We start from the raw sequence: 22,462 nt of genomic DNA, 5'->3' as shown, positions 1-22,462 counted from the left end.
TTTGTCCTTTCTCTTCTTAATACATCGCTGGCAGACATGCAGATGAGCTGAATAAATGAGCAGCCAGGATGAGAAAGATACACAGACTAGGAGAGGAAGGAACCAGCTAAATACACACTCCCTCCCAGAGCTTCACACCTGTGCAAAAATCTCTATGCACCCCCATTGCAGAGTTATCAGCCTCCATTATATAACCCAGGAGGGCTTCACCCATTGGAGGAAAGAAAAGGCTCTTAGCTGGGTATACTGACCCTCATCTACCTGAGTAAGGTAAGGTAACTGTAAAGTGGAGACACTCATTTGAATGTCCAAGGCCAAAACCTTCTGCTTATCCAAGGACAGAGTATTATGTGTGTGTATGGGGGGAGGGCAGTAGGAAGAGGGGTGACCAAATTACCCAATTTGTTTATACAGACACAAAGAACCAATTAATGCTCTTTCCATTTCACTTTGGGTATTTAGGCATAGGGAATGTGGGAGACTTCCTCATTCACACTAGCATACACTATGATATAATATACTCCTTAAAATGTACATGCAGACAACCACCCCCACCCACCCACATATACACAGTCCCCACCATACTGAAATAGAAATGAACTCCCAGAGAGATATACAGACATGAATTGAGGCACACATAGAAATATTGGGATTATGATCTAGAGTTGAAAAGGAGATCAGCTAGTTCAGACACAGGGCTCACCCACCTCCAGAGTGTGGCCAGAACTGGATTAAAATGTAATTGGAAAATATTTAACAAAAATAAAAAAAATACAATGCGACATATACAATATTACATTTTAACGCAAGTCAATATGTGGCCCACAGGGATCCTTATGGATTGGTGGCCCCCTTTACACAGGTCCATGCTGCCATTAGTCATCTCAAACTCCCTGTTAAAGCCACATGCACACAGATCTTTCTTTTGTCCTCAATACCCTGTTGACATGAAGCCTGAGCAAAAGCACATCAAATGCTGCCAGGCTTAGATGATCAAAAAAATCAAAGGGCACTTAGCTTTTCACACACAATAAAACTCCATTACAAAGCACCATTAGGCTATTTAAAGGAACCTCAAAGGTGCCCAACATATGTGCATTACTTGGATTGATTCTTCAGTAGCCCCCCATGTACACAGAAATGATACAGAGCATCTCTCTCAAAAGAATATTGGAAACTAATAAAGGGGGTGTCATCCTTGTTTACTGACATCGGCATCGTAAGTTGGCTCTCTACTGAACAGTCAAACCAGTAATTTGAAAATGAGTAACAGTGAGTAATGAGGTAAGTTACAATTCACTGTAGGCCCACAATACATAAACATGGATCATAAACACAAAAGTCTTTTAATATGTAGCAATTCAGTGTGGGCCCCAAGAGTTGAAGGAATTTTTTTTTAAGATCTTGGTAGGAAAAAGTTCATTCCTTTTCCACATGCTTATAAAAATAGTAACTGAAAATTCAAAGTGGAGGAAATTGCCCCTTACTCATATTATTAAGTAAAAATTAATGCAAATTTCAATCACTGGGACTGAGGAAATGAGTTTCATGACAAATTCCCCAGTTTTTTCAGTCTGCAGAGAGACACTAGGATTAAAATCTTCCTCAGTAAGTCAACAAGTACTTACTATGTTCTGGGCATTGTACTAAGCATTTTGAATACAAAGAAAAGCAAAAACACCATGCCTACCCTCAAGGATCCCATAACCTAATGAGGGAAACGTAACCAATTTTATATAAATAAGATCTAAACTTCAGGGAAATATTAGAGGGAAGACATTATTAGTAATGAGGCAGACTGGGAAAGGTGTTTTGCACATGGGATTTTGGCTGAGGCTTGAAGGAAGCCTAGAGGCAGAGATGAGGAGAACATTTTGGGCATGGGGATGACTAACAAAAAATAGTCCGAATTGCAGTGTCATATACAAGGACAATAAGACCATCAGTGTCACTGGATTGCAGAATACATGGAGGGTGATAAAGTATTAGGAAATAGGTTGTGAAGAGCTTTAAATGCCCAAAGCAATGTCTGCCGTGTGCTTTAGGAAGATTACTGTGACAGATTAGAATAGAGAGACATTTGAGGGAGGCAGACCAATCAGCATTCTATTCCAGTAGTCCACATGTGAGGTGATGAGTGTCTGCAGCAGGGTGTTGCCAGTATCCAAGAGAGGATGTGTGTGTGGGAGATATACTAGAGATTTCATGAATCGAATATAGACAATGAGAGAAAGTGAAAGCTCTAAAATGACATCTAGATTGTAAGCCAAAATTCCTAGAAAAATGGCCATGCTCTTTACAGTGATAATTTCAGAAGAGAACGGAGTTTTAGGGGAAAGATGATGAATTCAGTTTTGGACATATTGAGTTTAAGATGTTGGGAGACTATGGTAGAGCAGATAGAGCATCAAACCTGGAGTCGAGGACCTGAATTCAACTATGACCTCAGATAGTTGCTAACTGAGAAAGTCACTTTTACCCTGATTGCCTTTTGTTTTTTAAGCTATTTATGGGGCATCCAGTTTGTGATGTTTGATAGACAGAGATGTAAGATTGGAGATCAGGAGAAAGATTAGAGCTGGATAAATAGATCTGGGGATTATCTACATAGAGATGATAATTGTATCCATAGAAACTGATGAAATCATCAAGTGAAAAAGTAGAGAGGAAGACAGTCCCAGAACAGAACCTAGGAGGACACCTGAAGTTAATGGTTCTTACCTGAATGAAAATTTAGCAAAAGAGTTGAAGGAGTGGTCATGCAATTAGGATGAGGATCAGGAAAGAACAATGTTATGAAAATTTAGAGAAAAGAGTGTCAAGGAGAGACAAAAGAGAAAAGACCATTAGATCTGGCAAATGAGAGATCATTGGTAACTGTGGAAAGAATAGATTCAGTTGAAATATAAAGTTTAAGGGCAGTCTGCAGAGAGTTTAGAAGAAAACAAGAGGAAAGGAAGAGGAGGTACTCCTTTGTCTAGTTCCTGATTATCTACATCCAAATTGGGGACTGAGAGAGCAAGCAGGAGTGAAATCATCCCAAGCCTTGTGGACATTGAGCTTATCTTGCTCTTCTTTCATTCTATTTCCTACTCTATCTGGCAAATAAGTGTTCCAGGTTGATAGCAATTTCCTTTTCTTCTCTCCTTCTGCCCTAGGTAAATTTTTGATGAACAGGGAAATAGCTAAAAGAACAATAGATCAGGCAACTGATGAACCGTTAGCCTTAAATGAAACTGTTCATTTCCACTATCAGTAAGCACACATTGCCACCTTTGATTCCTGGAAGACTTATTTGTCAGGCTGTTCCATAGAAACCCCAAAAGCCAAAGGTGGTATTTACTCCCAACCTATGGATTACACAGTTGAATTGAGATTTGTAGTTTCCAGAATATTTCCACACTACTTTCGACATTTAACACATTTCTCCACCAAACAGGTTGTCTGAATCCTCAGGCTTCTATTTCTTACCCTTATACTGTAACCATATTTGCAAAAGACCTACTACAAACTGTGCTTGAATAGGAATCTTTTCCATAATATCCCCAACTAGTAACCATCTAGCTTCTTCTCAAAGACCTCTAATGATAGAGAACTCAGCACCCCTGAGGCAGTCCACTTTTGAATAGTTCTAATCGTAATGATTTGGAAAAGTTCACAGAATGCAGACTCTTTGTAAGGCCATAAGATAGTGATTTAATATGATAGTTATCATTCACATAGTACTTTAACAGTGTGTCTTTTTCTGACAACCCTCAGGAATAGGTGCTATTGTGATCCCCATTTTATAGGCAAGAAAATTGAGTCAGACAGAATTAAATGATTTTTAAGAGAGTCTTACTACTAAGTATATTCGACTGGATCTGAACTCAAGACTTTCTGATTCTAGGCCCAATATCCTATCTACTAAGACACACTATTGCAGGGTTGCTGGAAGAGCTGCTTCCTTCTCCCTGCCTTCCTCCCTGTCCCTAAAACCTAGCACTAATTACAATTATTTCAATCCTTTGGGGGCATCACAGCCCTGATTGTACTAAGCTAGTTGCTAAGTGGGAAAAGAATCTGCTACTTCTCTCAGTCTTCCAATCCAGGGCAACTGGTTCCTTGACTAAAAAGTTTTTTTCATGTCTAACAAATTCTTGTTAGAAAATGCACTCAAAAGTATCAGGCCTTCATTTTCTCTTCTCATTCAAATTCACAGTCTCACTTTCCTCCATTGAGAGGAGGCTGTGGATGCTTGTGAGAGACCTTGAAGATAAATGGATTTTGATACTGTGGAATCTCTTATTATTATAATATTGATGCATTATTCACACAACTTATCCCTCTTTCACTTTCCATCTTGAAGGAATTACACTTTGAAAGCTGGAAGGGACCTTAGAGATAATTTAGGATCCAAATAGTTAAGTGACTTACCCACAATCTCACAGGTAGCAAATAGTAAGGCTGGCATTTAAACCTAGCCCCATCTAACTGAAACAATTAATGTTTCTTCTGCAGTCAAATGTGGGATAAACATTCCTGCCATCTCATCCTATCAATCAGTATTCCATATATACTACATATTCAACACTGTTTGATTCTGTAAAATGGGCAGTTAGGTAGTACAGTAGATAAAGCATCTGGAGTCAGGAGGATTTGAGTTCAAATCTTTTTTTTTTTAATTTAATTTTATTTAATAATAACTTTGTATTGACAGAATCCATGCCAGGATAATTTTTACACAGCATTATCCCTTGCAATCACTTATGTTTCGTTTTTTCCCCTCCCTCCCTCCTCCCCCCCCCCAAGATGGCAAGCAGTCCTATATATGTTAAATATGTTGCAGTATATCCTAGATACAATACATATTTGCAGAACCGAACAGTTCTCCTGCTGCACAGGGAGAATTGGATTCAGAAGGTAAAAATAATTGAGTTCAAATCTGAGATACTATTGTGTGATTGTGGGCAAGTCACTTAATACTACTTGCCTCAGTTTCCCCATCTATAAAATGTGCTAGAAAAGGAACTTCAGCATTTTTACCAAGAAAACAACTCAAATGACCGAACAGTAACAAGTCAAACTCTCCCGGACATTATCCTTTGGAGAAACTCAGGGAGTAACCTGGAGGGACAATCTCACATCTAACAGACTAAGCAAACTCTCATGATCTCAAGGCCATTGGGAGTGGAAGTGGGAGTGGGGGAGGGGAGATAGCAAGGGCAGCGTTTCAAGGATTTGGTGATAGCTTACACAATGTCACATGAGAGTGAGTAGGGAGGAGAGACAAAGACAGAGCTGGAAATTAGCTGTTGCTGTTTCTCTTTCCTCCCCTTCTTCCAAGAAAGAGCAGTAGATCTTTGGGCAAATGACAAAATAGTAGACCAGTGCCACCTGGACCAGAGGTACAGGACTGAGCTAATAAATTCCTAAATCTTAGGGCATTCTCAGAAGTCAGGGGCTGTTTTTTTGTGTAATTCTCTCCATAGATCATGTCTATTACAATGCTATGTATAACTAATCACATGCTTAATAAAGATCTTTCAAAAGCAATAGGCAATAATATTTTAAAGCCCAGAATATCTGCAGTATCCAAAAAGAAAAACCCACTGTAAGGAACTAACTCCACAAACTAGCTAGTCCTTAATGGGGTTGGACAGATGCTTTTATTTTTTTAATCACACCCCTCAGAGTTTTCTCTCCTTTTCTCTCTCACCTATTCCAGAGTCTCACAACTCTCCTAAATATCAGGAAGCCTTTCTTTTTATCCAAGTTCAACATATTCTCTAGCCAAAGTTCATCCCTCTTAATCTGATCTCCAGTTGATTCCCTTCCTTTGAATGAAAAGAGAAGGGCAGTATGGCGGTTTGGACAGAGAGCTGACTTCAGAATCAGGATAGACTAGGGTTTAAAGTCTCATTTCTTATATATACTAGCTCTGTGATTTTGGCCACATCACTTAATTGCTTGGTGACCCAGTTGATTTTCTTCTACCAATTGCAGAACTGGTGCCAACCTAGAGGCAGCTAGGTGGTGTAATGGACAGAGTTCTGGGTCTTACGTCAGAAAGACTTGAATTCAAATTCCTAGAACTCCTCAGATACGTGCTAGATGTGTGAACGTGTCTGCTTTCCTGGTTTCAACACCACCAGAAATGCATCATTCTACAACATGAAATAAACTCTGAAACTCATTTCCTCTAATCAACTCGAGTCTTCCCTCATTTCCCCTCAGCTTCTTTGAATGGGTTATCGTCTTTTCCCATTACATTGTGAACTCCTTGAGGGTAGGAATTGACAAGCCTTTCTTTGTACCCTCTGGTGTTTAGCATAGCACCTAGTAAGTGCTTAATGTTTGACTCTGAATCTATTAAAGAGCGGGCTAGGAGGAAAGACACAAACAACATATAAATGGCCATAGAAGTCAGTGTATTCCTGATCCTGGCTGTGCTACCAGGTTTCCACTGATTTTTTTTCAATAAATCCTTCATTGCCATCTTTGAAAGGTATGGCTTCTTCTCAGGTGATGCCTGAGTGAGTGTGCTCTGGACTCACTGGATGCTGATTCTTAACCTTCACCCCTAAGAGAATGGGGGGGGGGGCAGGAGCCGATGATGCTATGAAGAGCCATTCAACGAACAAGGGGCAGCAGGTGGGAGAGGGCAGTATCCCGTTCAAACCCAGGCTCTTTAAATGCCAGTTAATAAGTTAATACCACTGTCCCCAGAGTCAGCAACTCCTTCCATCCTTCTTAATTAAAAAGAACTCCATGTCACCATGGAATTGAAGGCTGTGAATGATTTACAAACCAGCCAGGCTCCCCCTCCTCTGGGAACATGGAGAGGAGATTCATCAGCAGACACATATTCTGTCACTAATGAGGGCTGGGGTAGCAATGTGGCAGTCTGGAAACAGCTACCTTTGCAGCCTCAGCTAGTGGGCATCTGGCAGCAAAGGGCAGGAAATCAGAGTATGAGAGTCATTTAGAAATAAAAGGCTCTTTTGTTTGCCCCTGTTCTTTCCTTTTTTTCTTCTAATCTAGGAAAAGAGAAGAAAGTATCTGGTGTCTGAGATCTACCAGAGATAGCAGCCATAACCATTTCTTCCAGAGGTGAGGGGGGAGATATGGGTTGTAGCGGAAATTATATCAGTCTGGAAGGGCCCTTGGAGAACATCTAGCCCAGCTCCATTTTACAGATTAAAAAAATGAGGGGCAATCATGTAACTTGGCCAAGGACCCCAACTTCCTATAGCTCCTTCACCTTAGCCATTACAGCCTAATTTTCACTTCCCTGATACATCCATTTATATATATGAAAAAAAAATTTGATAGACCTTATCTACAGCATTTCACAGAACTAAGGATAAGCCCTTCTCTAAAGCAACAACGAGGAATGGATGGGGTTGCACTGCACAGTTGGGTTATGAGGGGATGATGTCCCCTCCTTTTCATCTTCCTCCTTCCCTTCTCATCTTCCTCTCCCCTAACCCAGGTTTCATTCCATTTGGGATCCTGGGAATAAACTTCCAGACTGAAGGTGAAACGGCTGGTACAGAAACTAACTTCCCTCCTGCCCCTCTTGGCAGGACCAGTTCTTGCTCATCTCCTCTTACCCACAATTCGGATGACGGCTTCTGAGATCAGGTCTCCTTCACTGCCCTGAAGTCAGTGTGCACCTTTTTAAGAACCCCCACTGTCCACCGTGAGCCACAAAAGGAGCAGGTCCAGCTCTATGTCCCAGCAGAAAAAGGCTGCAACTTACCATGCTCCCCAGAGACATGTTTTTCTGGAAGCTTCTGTTCTAGCTCTTGCCCTTTTTCTTCTAGTGTTTCACCACATACAAACACACATATGCATATTACAAGCCCTACTTCTCCCCAGAGGTTTAGCAAAAAATAACCAGGAGGAGACAGGCTGAGGCAGTGGGACTGGGGGGGAGGGGAGGGGCTGGAGTTTCTAAAACATCCAATCCCTGCCTTAATCTTTGCCTCCCTCTGGGAGAATAGACACAATCAGCTTTGGCTGGGTCTCAGGCTGATGTGATCTGTATTCTCTGCTGCAGTGGCCAGAAAGAGGTGGGGGATCAGGCGTGCACAAGCCTGTGTGTGTGTGTTGGCATATAGGAACCAGATGAAAGCAGCTCGGAGAAACCTTTGGAAATCCTGTATTAATGGCATGGGCAGTGGCTCAGTAGGGAGCCTCTGAATTCAGCAGAAAGGTTTTGGAATGATCATGGAGATACAAAGGAGAATGCTCTACTTGCTAGGCCTAAGACTGCAAAAGTGTCCTTTTCCTCTAGCCCATTATCTTTTGAAAAATTATTTTCAATGTTCATTAAAAAAAAATGTTCAGTTTCAAATTCTTTCCCTCCCACTCTTTCCTCACCCACTGTTATGGCAAGAAATGTGATACATGTGAAATCATACAAAACCTATTTCCATATTAGCTATGTTGCAAAAAAAAAAAAAAAAAACCAAGAAAAATAAAGTAAAAAAAAAAAATTTTTTTTCTTTCAAAAAGCTGAGGAAGAAATTGACTAGATACTCTACCCATCAGGTCCCGTAGAAACTACCCCAGAGGGCAACCAATACATGTATTTTAACTTTCCTTTCCCCTTCCATTTTTCCATTTAAGCAGGAAGCAAGCAGCAGTGGCTTGAGTCCTTGAACACTTCAGTCTGGCATTGGGAGAACTGGCCCTGTTTGATTTGCCCCCAGAAAATATCAGTCTTTCCTCTCTAAGTCACTAGTCAAGAAATTAAAGCTGTTTCCAATTCCCTTCACAACCAGTGGCCCCAACTTAGGTAACTGCTGCTGCATCCAGGAGTTTGGTCTTCCAGCTGTTGCTGAATCCTTGTCTGGAAATGATACTTGCCAGCTTCAAATGACATTCTTCCTCCCTTCTGTACTTAGCATATCTACTAAAATTAGGTTTTGTTTCCATCTCCTATCACCCATTTAACAGAAGTTCCCCAAATCAAAGTGTGTTTGTTTGTTCCTCTCATTTCCCACTCCATATTCCAAGGTACTTTTAGAGCTTTTAGCTCTAAAAGAGATACCCTCTATCAAATTTATAGGTTTGGTTTAATCAGGAGTGCTGGCATCTTGTTATAATGAAGAGAATACTCAATTTGCTATTAAAAGATGGTTTTAAAAATCATTTTTTGCCACTTATTGTGACCTTGTGATGAATAATTTCACCTTTCTGGGACTCATCCCAGATTGATCACCCCTATTGTATAATGAAGGACCAGATTATAGTACATGCCAGAGGTCCAGTTATCTGGGACTTAAACTTTCTTTATATACACAAATTTCTCCACAGTCTCCATCTTCCTTCCCCTTAAAGCCTAAAATATCCAGGTGAGAATGACTATAGAGAGAGGGAACACATGAATTAGGAAAATGACAGCAAAGCAAATTTCCTTCCTTTCCTCTCTACAACCCCCTTCTTCATCCCTTGCCATCTATTTTCATTTTCTATTAGCTTTCCTTTGGGAAGACTCAATTTGCATTTAAATAGAAAATCTTCAGAATGGCTCCAATATAATGTTAAGATGTTAATTACAAATTCATTCCTTTTTAAAAATTAAGACCTTTCAGTTCATCTTGGTGGTAAGGGAAAGGCAGTAGAAATGCTTAGTATTTATAAGTTATTATTATTTAACATGGTTTACTGCAAGTCCTTACGGCAGAGGGCAGAAGTGAGGTGTTTTGAGGAGAATGAAAGATTTAGGAACAGGTGACTGACTTGGAAAGCCCAATGTTTGGTTATACACTTCCCAGATACACAGGAATGTCATCCAGATCATAATAATAAGATTAGTGTTTGTGTTACTGTGCAGAATATTACATAGAAATTGTGCAATAAATCGTTTAAGAAAACTCATAGCAATGAAAAAGTGTTTTTTGTTGTTATATTGGGGGAAAAGAGTATAAAAGAAGGGAAAAATCACTGGTTGGGGTGGATGGGATAATGAAAACAGATGATAAAGGGGAAACAGAGCCGCTGGACTCTTTTTTTTCTCTGTAATGGAGAATGATCTTTGGAGTAGAAAAGACAGAACAAAAATATTTCGCTAGGAGTTAAACCCAATGTAACAAGAAAAATGAGCTTGCCCTTTAAGAATTCAAGTCAGCTAGCTCAAATGAACTATGTCCTAGGGTACGGAAAGTACTGGCAGATGGGAGCTCATAAGCCACAAAGATTTTTGAGTGATCTTTAAAAGAACAAGGAAAACAGAAGTGCTGCAGGATTGGAGAAGGGCAGATATTGTTCAGATTTTTTTTTTTTAAGGGAAGACAGTGGGTCTGCAAATTGTATGGTAGTGAGTTTGACTTCAATTCTTAGCAAAATATTAGGAGACTGTTAGCGAAGTTCCCAGTGGACAGCCAGAAAAGGAAATGGAGCCATCAGGGCTTCATGAAGACCTGTTTGTGCTTGATATCATTTACTCAAGTTTTAGTGAAGTATTTGAAAAAATCATTTATGCTCATCATTGTGGAGAGATGTAACCTGGATGACAATAGAAAAAGAAGTACTCAGAAAGGGTTGAATGGGTGCACCCAAAGAATAGTTACCTATTAGAATGCTCCAGGGATATATCTTGGTTCTGAGCTGTTAACATTTTTATTACTTGGCTAAATGCATAAATGGAATACTTATCATTTGCAAGTGGTTGAGATAAAGAGATAGGATTAGGAAATATTTTGACAAAATAAGAATATTGGGGCAACCCTACTAAAATAAAATTTAATAGGGATAAATAGAAGATCTTTCTTTGGGTTCAAAAATTCAGCTTCACAAGGAAGCAGCTGGAATAGTCTTTTTAAAAAATTGGGGAGTTTTAGAGAACCAAAACCTCAATGTGAGTGAAAGGAGTGACTGTGCAGTTAGGAAAGGTGATGTGACATCAGGAAGTAAGTAGTGAGAGGAGCTTCCAGAAGAAGGAGACAATTGTTCCATTATCTTTTTTACGTGATCAGATCAAATTTGGTTACTATATATTATGTTGCTCTAAGTATGACATTTTAGGACAGGCAACACTTTCTATGTGAAGTCTTTGTTGATCCCAACTGCTAATAATGCCTTCTCTCTGATGGTACATTGTTACTACTATGTATTCATTCTCCTTTTATTTTTTTCTATACATACTTATATATGTACTTGTTAGAATATGCTTCCTATAAGTAGGTATTGTTTCACTTATTGGGTTTGTATATGCAGTTTCTAAGAGAGTACCTGACACACAATAAGAGCTTAATAAATGTTTGTCAATTGATCAACATTGATAAGCTCCAAAAATATCCCAAAGTCAAAGCTGTATTTAAAAAAAGAATGTTAAAAATTGTCTTTATAGGTAATTGGAAAAAAAATAAAATGTTATTTAAAAGGAAAAAAAAGAATATTCCAAGAAAAGCAATTAGTTCAATGAAGTGAATTCATGTCCATATGAAGTATGAAGAAACTGGAGATATTGAATCTGGGGGAAAAAATCAGAACGAGGGAAGGGGCTAACAAATTGTCTTCAAGTATTTGAAGGATTGTCATGTGGAAGAATGAGGACTTGGAACAATGAAGTTGGAACAGCGGGTGGGACATTCAGAGACACAAATTTAGAGGTAATATAAGAAAATCTTAACAATTAGCACTGTCTAAATGGTATTGAAAAGGGGCAGGTTACCCTTCACTTGACGTTTTCTGGCAAAAGCATAATGAGGATGTTAGAGTTTCTTTTTTACATACAGGTTGGACTATATGACAAATAAAATTTCTTCTGACTTTAAAATTCTGTGATGTGATTTATAATTTATAGATTTTAAAATGGAACAGAACTTAGAAGTGATTTTGCCCAAGTCTCCTGATTTTAAAGATAAGGAAACTGAGATATTTCATTAAGTTACCCAATGTCATTCAGGGAGTCAGTCACATATCATGTCTTTTGAGGGCATTTAATAGTAGCCTTCCTTTAATAGTACCTATCTAGTACAACATTATATAACTGCCTTCCTGAAACATCTTTGATCTATATCATTCAGATATTTTATTTTTTCACAGTGATTAAACTTTTCATTTTCACATCCAACATATAATTATCACAACCTCTTCTCTGAAATAGATATCGTCATCTTTGTCATAGGATTATAGTATGACAGAGATAGAAGGGATCTTAACGATTACCCCCAAATGCTCCACTTTAAACATAAACTGAGGCTTAGAGAAAATTACTTGTTCAGAATACCATTTTGCAAGAGAGAAAACTGAAACACTAAAAAGGTGACTTTCTAAGGGTCACTGTGAATGAAAGAGAAAAAAACCCACAAGGAACCTTCTTCTTATCAAGACCTCTTTTACTGAATAAAATCCCAATCTGTGCTGATTTCATCACTCATTGTGATGACCTAAACATAGAGAAATCTTGCTCTTTGGTCCCCCCTTCGGGGGATGATGATCTAAAACAGGTGAAATGAAAATAGATGATCTCAGTGCAGTTTAATTTTGTTATTCCTTCTTCCCCACCCCTTTTCAGTTCTTTTGGAGGCAAGACGACCATTCCCTTAACGCAATGATGGGATAGAGATCAGTATTTCCTTTTAAAGTTGAAGAAATTAAGGTGCAGAATGAAAAAGATTCACAAGAGAAAAACATTCTGCATTGTACCCATTGTGTAGTGGTGGTGGGTGAAACTAAAGTCTAAAGACTTTTTTTAGGGCTGGAATAGGGTTGCTGTGACTGGTGCAGACATTGAGGGTTCCAGAAATGCTTATTTAAAATCATCTATTGAAAAGGGCCCTTAAGAAAGCACCCCATTCATTCATTCAACAAACTTTAAGTCCTTATCCTAAATGCTTGACTGAATCTATACAGAGCATTGTAAGGTGCTGAAGGAAATAGAAAGAATAAATATAGAAAAGTCTAGCTCCTGTCTTCAAGGAGCTTACAATAGAGTGGGCATCTACCTGCTGGGCCCTCAAGCATGAGCTAACTTTAGACAAGTGCTCTGTGAGAATGGCTGGTGGTAAAAAACAAAACAAAACAGGACATGCTTTGCCACTCCTTACTGCCCATTTCCCCCTTGGGTAGGACCAGAAGTTTTGAGGGTGGTACTGGAAACCTGAAGGTGGGCTATAGTTGAATTGACTGGACATGTAGAATATCTGGATTACAGACAAGAGCTTTAATATTGGCTGAGTTAAAGTCGGGTGCATGGGAATTTTAAGTCCAAAGGACAACAATGGTAGAAACAGAAATAAGTATTATAGACCACCTTTCCATATTTGGCTTGGGTTCAGATCATCATGTCTCTCTTCCAGAATAGAACCCACATTAAAACTACCCTTGTCTCCTTGCCAGGCAGGAGAATGGATATAAGATTACACTCAAGAGTAGATGCATCAAAATAAGACTTACCTGTCCAAGGAAGTAAATGGGGAATCAGGTGATCATCTGTAAAAGACAAAGGGGAAGAGAGGAAGGACAGCTGGAGAGGCCCAGAGAGAAAAAGGAGGCTCCAATTCTGTTTAGCAAGCTACATCTCTGAAACAGGTTGAAAGAAGCAGCAGGGTGATCCGGATTGCTTTCTTCATGACAGGGGAGTCCAAATGCCGCTGTCTCTAGCTGGATGAATTGGGAAACAACCAAGCCCCTCTGAATACGGAATCTCTAAGCTAAAGTAGGTGTGATCTCTGCTCCCATCACACTAACGGAGAGCCTCTGCTGCCATGACCAAGCCCTGATGCCTGAGCCCGTCTCTCCTTCCACCCTTAATTCAGCAGCAAGGGGCCCTCTCTGAACAGAGAGAGGGTGAGGGGGCGGACGAGCTCACACATATACACAGACAATAACTGCCATGGAAACTAACCAACAAAAAAGATTTAAGAAGCTGGACTTCAAGGACAGATGGAAAAGAGAGGAGTGAGGGGAGAAAGGGGCAATTACTTGTGAGACTGCCAGTCATGCAAAGGGCATCTCTAGCCAATAGTTCTATTTTTTTTTTATTTTTTAGAGTATGTGTAAAAGAAAAATGAGTGGGTTTTTCCTTTCTGTCCTGGCAAATAATCCCCATTTGTACCATGTCTCTTTAGTTTATAATAAAGAAGATCAGTAGGGTTAAGCAACTTATTTTAAAAAGCTCAGCACACCTATCTGGCAAAATTAGGTGTCTTTTGTAACCTTTTAAAAGGGACAGGATTGGACTTATGATTTTATTGCTATAAGGAGCTCCTGGGAGGAAACTCCTTTTGTTAATGCAGGTCAGCACTTTCTCTGCAATTTGTAATTAATGAGAGTGGCTTAGAATGCTGAGTTTCAGTAATAACAATAATGGCTAGCATTTATATAGGTTTGCAAAGCATTTTTCATGTTATTTTATTTGATACATAAACCTTCTGGGGTAGGTGCTGTAATTATTCCTTTTTTACAGATGAGGACACTGGGGCTGGGAAAGTTTGAATCTTAACCCAGGGTCACATAGATATCATTTAAGTGCCTGAGACAAGGTGTGTATTCCATTTTCATTGCCATTTCTATCTCTGTATTATGTCATTGTCTTTCAGATCCTCCCTGGTTAGGCTTGTGTTTCAGCTTTAGGAGCCAAGGGAGGCTGTCGGTTTCAATAGGCAATCTGTGGATCCTGGGAAATAATATCCATCAGAGCAGACCAAGGATGAGCTGGTTGCCATATTAAGAATGCAAGGGCAGAGAATACTACAGCCCAAGCAAAGCAGAAATGGGGGAAGGGAGAAAGGGGTATGTAATTAACAGGCAAGTGGAACTGATCCATGGAGAAAGATTAAAGGCCACAAACATAATAGCTTTCTAAATGATATGGATGAAGGTGGAAATATGGCTGAGATGAACAAAAATACTCAATCTAAAAAGTAAATAGGACCAAAAAAAGAGTATAAAGGGGAGGGAGGCTGTGACTTACTTTAAAGAATTTTTAAAATAGCATAAAATAGCTAGACTACTGCAAAGAAGTTAGTTCAAGTTGTTCTTACCTCATTTGTGATAAGAACAAATAGTCAAATTAACAAAATCAATAACAATGTGAGCAGATTTGTGCTCTTAGCTTACATTTTATTTTTATTTTTAAATACTTTTTTATTCCTTCCATTTATACATTAAAATAATCTTTAACATTTTAAAAATGTTTTGAGTTCCAAATTCTAACTCTCTCTCACTCTTTTTCCTGCCCCATACCTGAGATGGTAAGCAATTTGAAATAGTTTATATGTCTGGCTTACATTTTAAATTGTATTATATAAAAAGGCATTTTTGTTATTGTTTTACAAGCTTGTTAAAGATGCAAATGCTGAGGTGAAATCCTTTTTCATAAGGAAAGATATTTCAATCCTGCTATCCATTCAGTGATTCCATTGTTTCCAGAAAAGGGGCATATCTGTATTTGGGATGGGAAGGATAAGAGCATGATGGAAAAGTTATCTTTTGAGAGAACTAAGATTGTCATTAAAGACAATGTCATAGCACAACATTAAAATACTATCTGCAATTTCTTAGAAATAGAAGGATTCAATATTTAACTAGAACCTTCTCAGCTATAAAAGGTAATAATATATATTTTGGCAGTGCTATTTCTAGACCAGAATAAAGTTTTTTTTTTTTTAAATTTATTCCCAACAGGCTCAGGTCCAAATTAAAAACCAAACAAAGAAAAACAGCTTAGAGTTAGCTGGGATCCTAGGAAGCAGAGCTGTACTGATCTGCAGGTGCCAGGATTTATCATTCAAAAGCATATTTCCAAGGCCCTTCTCTATTTGGTTAAAAAAAAAAAAAAAAAAAAAAAAAGGAGGGGGAGGCTGAAGCTAAAATATATTAAAAAGTACTGGATCTGAGATCCTGCCTAATTTAAGCTCTTTTCACAAAAGAGGCCAGAGAGGGGATAGAGAGGTGGGAATCAAATAAGTAAATGTCAATCTTGCAGTTGAATAAAAGCCATTAGCTAGCTAGAGCATTCAATTAGAAGTCATCGAATTAGAGTCTTGAGAGGAAAAAAAAAAAAAAAAAAAGGTCTGACATCATAGAGAAATAACACAAGTGGGAAAGAAGGAGCAGAAACAGAGATCAATAAAGGATTATCATCAGATATGCAAATGAAAAGAGCAGATGCATTCAAAATCACAGTACAGCCAACCTCAATGCCCTTAATACAAATTCCCACATGTTCATTTGTACTCTCCAGAAGCCACTTTTTAGATAATCGTCATGTGACTGGTTCAGATTCTTCCCATCTCCCTGAATCAGGAGTCAAAAAGCAGGCTGCTTTAAGTCACTCTAGGATTAACTGTAACAGACAAAGAAGGGGATCAAATCCTTCCGCTAACAGTGCATCCCAGGTTTCATTTTACCTCTTTCAAATACGCAAACAGATGCTGAAAGACATCTATTTCTGCACACAAACAAACACAGGTTTGCTCATGTAGATATTTTCATTTAGAGCCTATATTTTTTTAAAGCAATGGTTAGCAATTTTTTGAAATTCCCTCTTTTCTTCTTTGGAGCAGGAAAGATTAGCATTGCTTCCTCTTCTCCTTAATCAAAAGATTGTATTCTATGGGTCTTAAATGCCAGCTGATTTGCCCATGGTACCTGATTTTCATTCTTCAAATGGTTCCAGAGTGAAGAAACTTCAAAAAGGTGAAGGAAATGTAGCTGTAATATAAGGCAACCATTCATTCATTCAACCTTTATTTTTCTCTTTGTTTCTTTGTTCTTCCTTTTCTCCCTCCCTCCCCTCCCTTCCTTCTTCTTCCTTCCCTCCCTCTCTTCCTTCCTTCCTTCCTTTCCTTCCTTTTCTTCCTTTCTTCTTTCCTTCCTTCCTTTCCTTCTTTCCTTCCTTCCTTCTTTCTTCCTTCCTTCCTTCTTTTCTTCTTTTCTTTCTTCCTTCCTTTCTCCCTTTCTTTCACATCTCCTAAAGGTAAAGCATTATTCAAAGTACTTTCTGGAGTATATAATTCATTAACAACAACAAATATCTACATTCAAGACAATATTGCATAAATAGAACAAACAAGTTTTATAGGTATGTCATAGAGGAAGAATTATTTCCATGTTGGATCATGACAAATGAGTAAGATTTCACTAGGAAAAGAATTGGGGAGGGTTGGCATTCCAGTAGAGAGGATGACATGATCAAAGTACAGAGGAAGAAAATTAAGATTCTTTTGGAGAATAGTGAGGTATCTAAATTGGGGTGAGAAGAAACTAAACAGATCAATGAAGGTCCAATTAAAGATGGCTTTAAATACCAGGTGTTTAAAATTTTTCTTTATTTGAAGGAAGTAGGGATTCTAATGTAAGGTTTCTAATGTAAGGAATAAAATGAAAATTTTAAAACAAGATTAATCTGACTGCAGAGTTGAAAGAGGGATTCAGAGAACCCAAAGGTAAACAAAAAACCCTCAATGAATAGACTTCAAAAAAGTTTAGGAATATCTCTTAGCAGTATCTCTCAGGTTCTCATTCACTTTCTGAAGTCAGAAATCAATTTGGAAGATATTGTAAGAAATCTAGGCATGAAATAATAAAGATTTGAAGGGTTAACAGCTATGAAAATATAAGGAGTTTTTGAAACATTTGTCTTTTCCATATGTGCAAAGCTAAACAAGTACAACTGACTGTAAGGTCAGTTACAAAAAGAAATAAAACAGATCATTTAAAATCACAAAAAATATAAAACACATTTAATTTTCTATTTCATCTTCTTTGTTCACTTATATTTAATTTTTAAAAGGCAGAAAGAAACAATTCATTAACAATCTACTCCATGTCAGGTGGCCATGTCAGCAGGTCTCATTTGAAAAAAAAAAAAAAAAAAACCCGATACTGGAAAAGACTAAAGGCAAAAGGAGAAGGGGATAGCAGAGGATGAATAGATAGATATTATAATGGAAGCAACAAATTAGATCCTGGATAGACTTGGGGAGATAGTAGAGGATGATTCATGGGGTCACACAGAGTTGTACACAATTGAACAACATGTACCAGGCACTGTGCTAAATATTTTACAGATGGTATGTCATTTGGTCCTCACAATAATCCTCATATGTAGATGTTATTATCCCCATTTTATAGATAAGGAAATTGAGGTAGAGGTTCACTGACTGATCCAAGGTCACATATCTGTATATGTCTGACAGCAGATTTGAACTAGGATTTCTTCTGACTTAAGGCTTAGGACTTTATCAATGTCATCTAGCTGACTATTTTTAAAAAAATTAATAACTATTAGACTAGTATCGAAGTTAACTGATGTGAATTTCATCTTATTTCCTGACCCTTTATAGAATCATGGATTTAGAGATCAAAGGGACTTTAGAGGCCATATAAGAGTCAAGCCCTTTCATTTTAGAGAGAAAGAAATGGAGGTCCAGGTAGGGAAATGATTCCCCATAATCACATAGAGGTGGCTATTTCTTCTACTATCCTATGCTGCGGACCCCTAAAAACATGTTGGTGAGGATGAAGAAGAAGAAAGGGCAATTGGGAACTTGATTAATCAAGCCTTGGCTGTATTACTGGTCCAATTCATCAATAAGTCTTCTCTCAAAATGCTCTGAAGTAAGGAAAAACCACTTTTTCCTTTATAACTTTGAAAGTAATCAAGGGCAAGGCTTTTTGCTTTTTAAAACCTTGTTAAACAAAAAAGTGTATGGACTAAACGGTGGTTCCAGGCCAGCGATCCTAGGGTCATAAAAGTTGTTTAACCAGTTGAATTGGTGTGTGAACGAAATGTCCCATTGCTTTAGTTTCTGGAATTTGATCTCCGAGGAACCCCCTGGCTGATACAGCACTTGGTATGTAGTCTGAAAGGCAAAGACGCTAACTGGGCATCCTTGTTCTCCTCTGGCTCATATACTGTATCTCAGGAGCCAATTCCTGCATACAACCTAAGAAAGAGACTAAAAGAATCCATTTACTTTCAGAAAACAATTAAGTCAAAAGCAGAATTCAATTCAATAAGCATTTGTTAATGCTTATTTTTAATTTTTATTTATTAATTTTTTTATTATTAGTGCAAAGTACCACATTCTAGTTGATTGAAAGATGAAATCTAACAAAGCCTCTGCCCTCAAGGAGCTTACAATGGTTTATCAGCTTTATGACATGTTCTTAAGAAGGTAGAAACTTGAATGTGATATGGACAAAAGAGATCTAAACAAGAAATTTTAGGAGTACTCACATTTAGTTTTGGGGAAGGAAGGATGAGAAACATCAAAACCAAAGACAGAAGGGTTTAGTAGGAGTTACTGAGTCAAGTAGTTAAAATAAAACATTTCATCATGGGGTTGAATTTTCAAACCTTGCCATATAAAAAGTAGTTTGTTAATATTTTCTTCTTATTCTTTAGGATAGCCATCAGCAGGGGAGGGGGGAGAACCCTCAATATGCATACCTGCATTTAAAGTAGTATCACATGTATCTGGAGGTTTCTTATGCAGAAATCTCAACTATCCAGAAAATAACAGAGAACTCAAAGGTTGTTTGTTTTTTAAAAGGGAAAAAAACCTCTAGACATTGAGCAGAAAACTCCACAAAAGCCTATATGCTTTAAGAAATTCTTTCAGGTCCTTACTCAGAAGTTTAACTGATATTTTCAATACAATATTAACAGGCTTGCTACTTCATTTGGCAGCCACCTGTAGAATACAAGCAGCAAAGCAAAAAAGGAGTGGCAACTCTAAGAAGGGAAAGCTAATCCATAGGAGTTTGGGGCCTTTTAGTGTCAGGGCAAATGGGATTCTACACAATACCAAAGCCCCTCTGGGCAAAATTGTAAAAAAAAAAAAGCAAAACCAACAGTTAAACATATTATGTTTATAGTCTCTAAGATGTCTAAGCAATGTCTATTATGATCCTGACTCACGAAGAAAAGGACAAATTATTCAGTATATTCTACTTTATGCAAAAGAAAAATGTTTTAAAGTATTGTGAAAAATGTTTAATTTTTATTATAAAAATATTTCCAAAACTGTTGACACTGAGAGGTTAAAAACACGTTATCTTTACTTTTATAGGGCAAATTTTTTCTCTAGCTAAATGAAATAGGTAAAACATATCAAACAAAAGATCCTATAAGTTGTAGAATTCTTTATAAATAAAATATAGACTATCTCATAACATTCATGTTACCAGAAGTACTTTGCTGAGGTTTCAAATCTGTTGATCAATTCCCCCTCCACCCCAACAAAAACCAATCAATTTATTTCCATGTTGGAATTACATAACACATCAAAAAACCCCATTGATAATGGATTTTTGTGTGCAGGAGACATCTGTGTTGGTACTTAGAATTAAATTCAAAAAACTGAAATTTACCTTAGTACCTAAACTCTAGCCTCTATATAGCTACTACTGCTATGAGGAAATTAAATCACTTTATATTGGGATTTCATTTACCTGCGTGTATTTATAATTATACATGTCAAAGTCCAGAAAAAATGCATGATATCATTTGAATTATGGGCAAGATGTTTGTTCAAAGTGGAGTAGCAAATTCCCTGGAAGGTAACAATAACAATTCATATTTATACAGTTATGAGGTTTATGTAGCACTATCCTCATAAGCGGTTAACTTTTTGTACAAATGCCCTATTTGCAAACAAGGTCACAGAGGAATGTAAGGTTGTGACTTGCCCCAAATTTCACAATTTATAAATGTCAGAATCAGATTCTGAATACAGGGTTTCTGGTTACAAGTCCAGTGCATTTAGTGTTATACCACACTGGTTTCCAAACAGGAATCAAAACACAAAAGTTTTACAAAGTGTGCCCAGTCTTAAGTACTTTTGACTAAGTAGGAGAAACAAGTAAGCAATTGAAAAAATTAAAACTCATGGAGGGAAAAGTGATTTTTCAGTTTTGACAATTCCCTCAACTTTCTGACTGATTTTGCCAGGAAAGCTTGCCAGTGTGGCAAAGGAAATAGAATACCAGGCATGGAGTTAGACCATCTGGAGTAAGTTTACTTCCACCTCAGATACTTACTAGGTGGGTGATCATGGGCAAAGTCTCTTCCCTATCAGAGTCTCAGTTTTTTCATCTGTAAAAATGAAAGAATAATACATGTATACCTACCTTGGGTTGCTGTGAGGAAAACACTTTGCAAGTTTAAAGTGCTTTATAAATGGAACTACTGGTCAAATTCTTGTCATATTCAGAGGCAATATGAAGTAGAAAATTGAGGGAATTATCCAAGCATTATGACATGTGCAAACTTTTCTAGAGGGAATGACAGATTAATAACCTATACTGAGCAAAACCAGTAGACAGTTGCTTAGTTTTCTACATCATAGAATCAAAGAATTTTAGAGCTGGAAAAGGGCCTTAAGAGATCAGCATATCATTTTGATTTCTAAGAGGAAATTGCTTAAAAGCCTGCCTAAGGTCGTATAGATTCAGAGTAACTAGACCTCACTTCCCTTAACTCCTGGTTCAGTCTAGTGGTTTTTCTTCATCAATGTCACTCAGAAATTGCCTGTGTAGACACAGTTTTAATCTCCATAGAGCTGGTAGGAAGTCAGTCTTTCGGATAATATCACTTAATAAGTGAAACCATTTCTTTTCAATGGCAAAGCTTTCCTTAATAAATTATCTTATTTTTTGAGAGGCAGCCTGGTGTGGTAGATAGCATGCTACCCATAGAATCAGAAAAACCTATTGGAACCTCAATTTCTTCAGCTTTAAAGGATCGGGAATACCCATAGTATATATTCTTGGAGAAGTTAAGAGGCCCAAATAGGATTATATATGTAAAATCTAAACTTTCAGTAGGTATATGAAAAAATGTTCCAGAAGAGAAATGCAAATTGTTGAAACCCTGGGATTCTACCTTACAACCATTTGCTGATGAAAAAAGAAGATAATAAATGTTGAAGGGAATATATTGGGATGTGTGTGTGTGGGAACAAAAACATTAATACATTGTTGGTAGAGCTGTGAATTAGTCTAGCTATTTTGTAAAATAATTTGGAACTATGCTCCCCGGTTACTAATCTGTGTAAGCCCTTTGACCCGAAGATACTACTTCTAGGTCTATCCCAGAGAGACCAGGAAAGAGATAAAGGACTCATATGTACAAAAATATCAATAATCATTCTTTTTGTATTGTCAAGTATTGGAAATTAAAAGGGATATATCAGTGGCTGAATATATTATGGCATATGAATGAAATGAAATGCTGTTGTGCAGTAAGAAAAAAAAAGATAAAACAATTCAACAAACAATTTTGAAAGACCTATGAACTTTGATCAATACCATGAGTAGCTATGATTTGGAGAACTCATGATAAAGCATATTACTCACCTCCTGATATTACTCTTCACCTAGGTGAAGAACAAATATGTAGAATAAGACACGCATTTTTGGACATGGCCAATGTGGAAATTTGTTTTGCCTGACATATTTGTTATGAGGGTTTTGGTGTTTTTTCTTTTTCTTTTTTTCTCTTTCCCTGAGAATA

At 37.7% G+C, this 22,462-nt stretch overlaps 2 protein-coding genes across 3 annotated transcripts in view; both read right to left on the bottom strand.

The window, feature by feature from the left end:
* Positions 1-14,181, bottom strand: part of KLHDC8A (kelch domain containing 8A) — a 29,843-nt gene extending 15,662 nt beyond the window's left edge. Inside the window, exon 1 of one of the 2 annotated variants that reach the window (XR_007953743.1) lies at positions 13,393-14,181. The gene's annotated coding sequence lies outside the window, so the exon portion shown is untranslated. The remainder of the gene's footprint in view (positions 1-13,392) is intronic. The other variant, XM_051998537.1, reaches the window with a different exon arrangement.
* An 8,120-nt stretch (positions 14,182-22,301) lies between these two features.
* The window catches only part of LEMD1 (LEM domain containing 1), a 48,984-nt gene continuing 48,823 nt past the window's right edge, over positions 22,302-22,462 (bottom strand). Inside the window, exon 8 of the mRNA XM_051998536.1 lies at positions 22,302-22,453. Coding sequence (XP_051854496.1) covers positions 22,315-22,453 — 139 coding nt within the window. The 3' untranslated portion in view covers positions 22,302-22,314. The remainder of the gene's footprint in view (positions 22,454-22,462) is intronic.

The sequence above is a fragment of the Antechinus flavipes genome, chromosome 4, assembly GCF_016432865.1.
Source record: "Antechinus flavipes isolate AdamAnt ecotype Samford, QLD, Australia chromosome 4, AdamAnt_v2, whole genome shotgun sequence".
Classification (NCBI taxonomy): domain Eukaryota; kingdom Metazoa; phylum Chordata; class Mammalia; order Dasyuromorphia; family Dasyuridae; genus Antechinus; species Antechinus flavipes.
The sequence above is the reverse complement of the archived record's forward strand: the minus strand, read 5'-3'. Positions and strand labels throughout refer to the sequence as shown.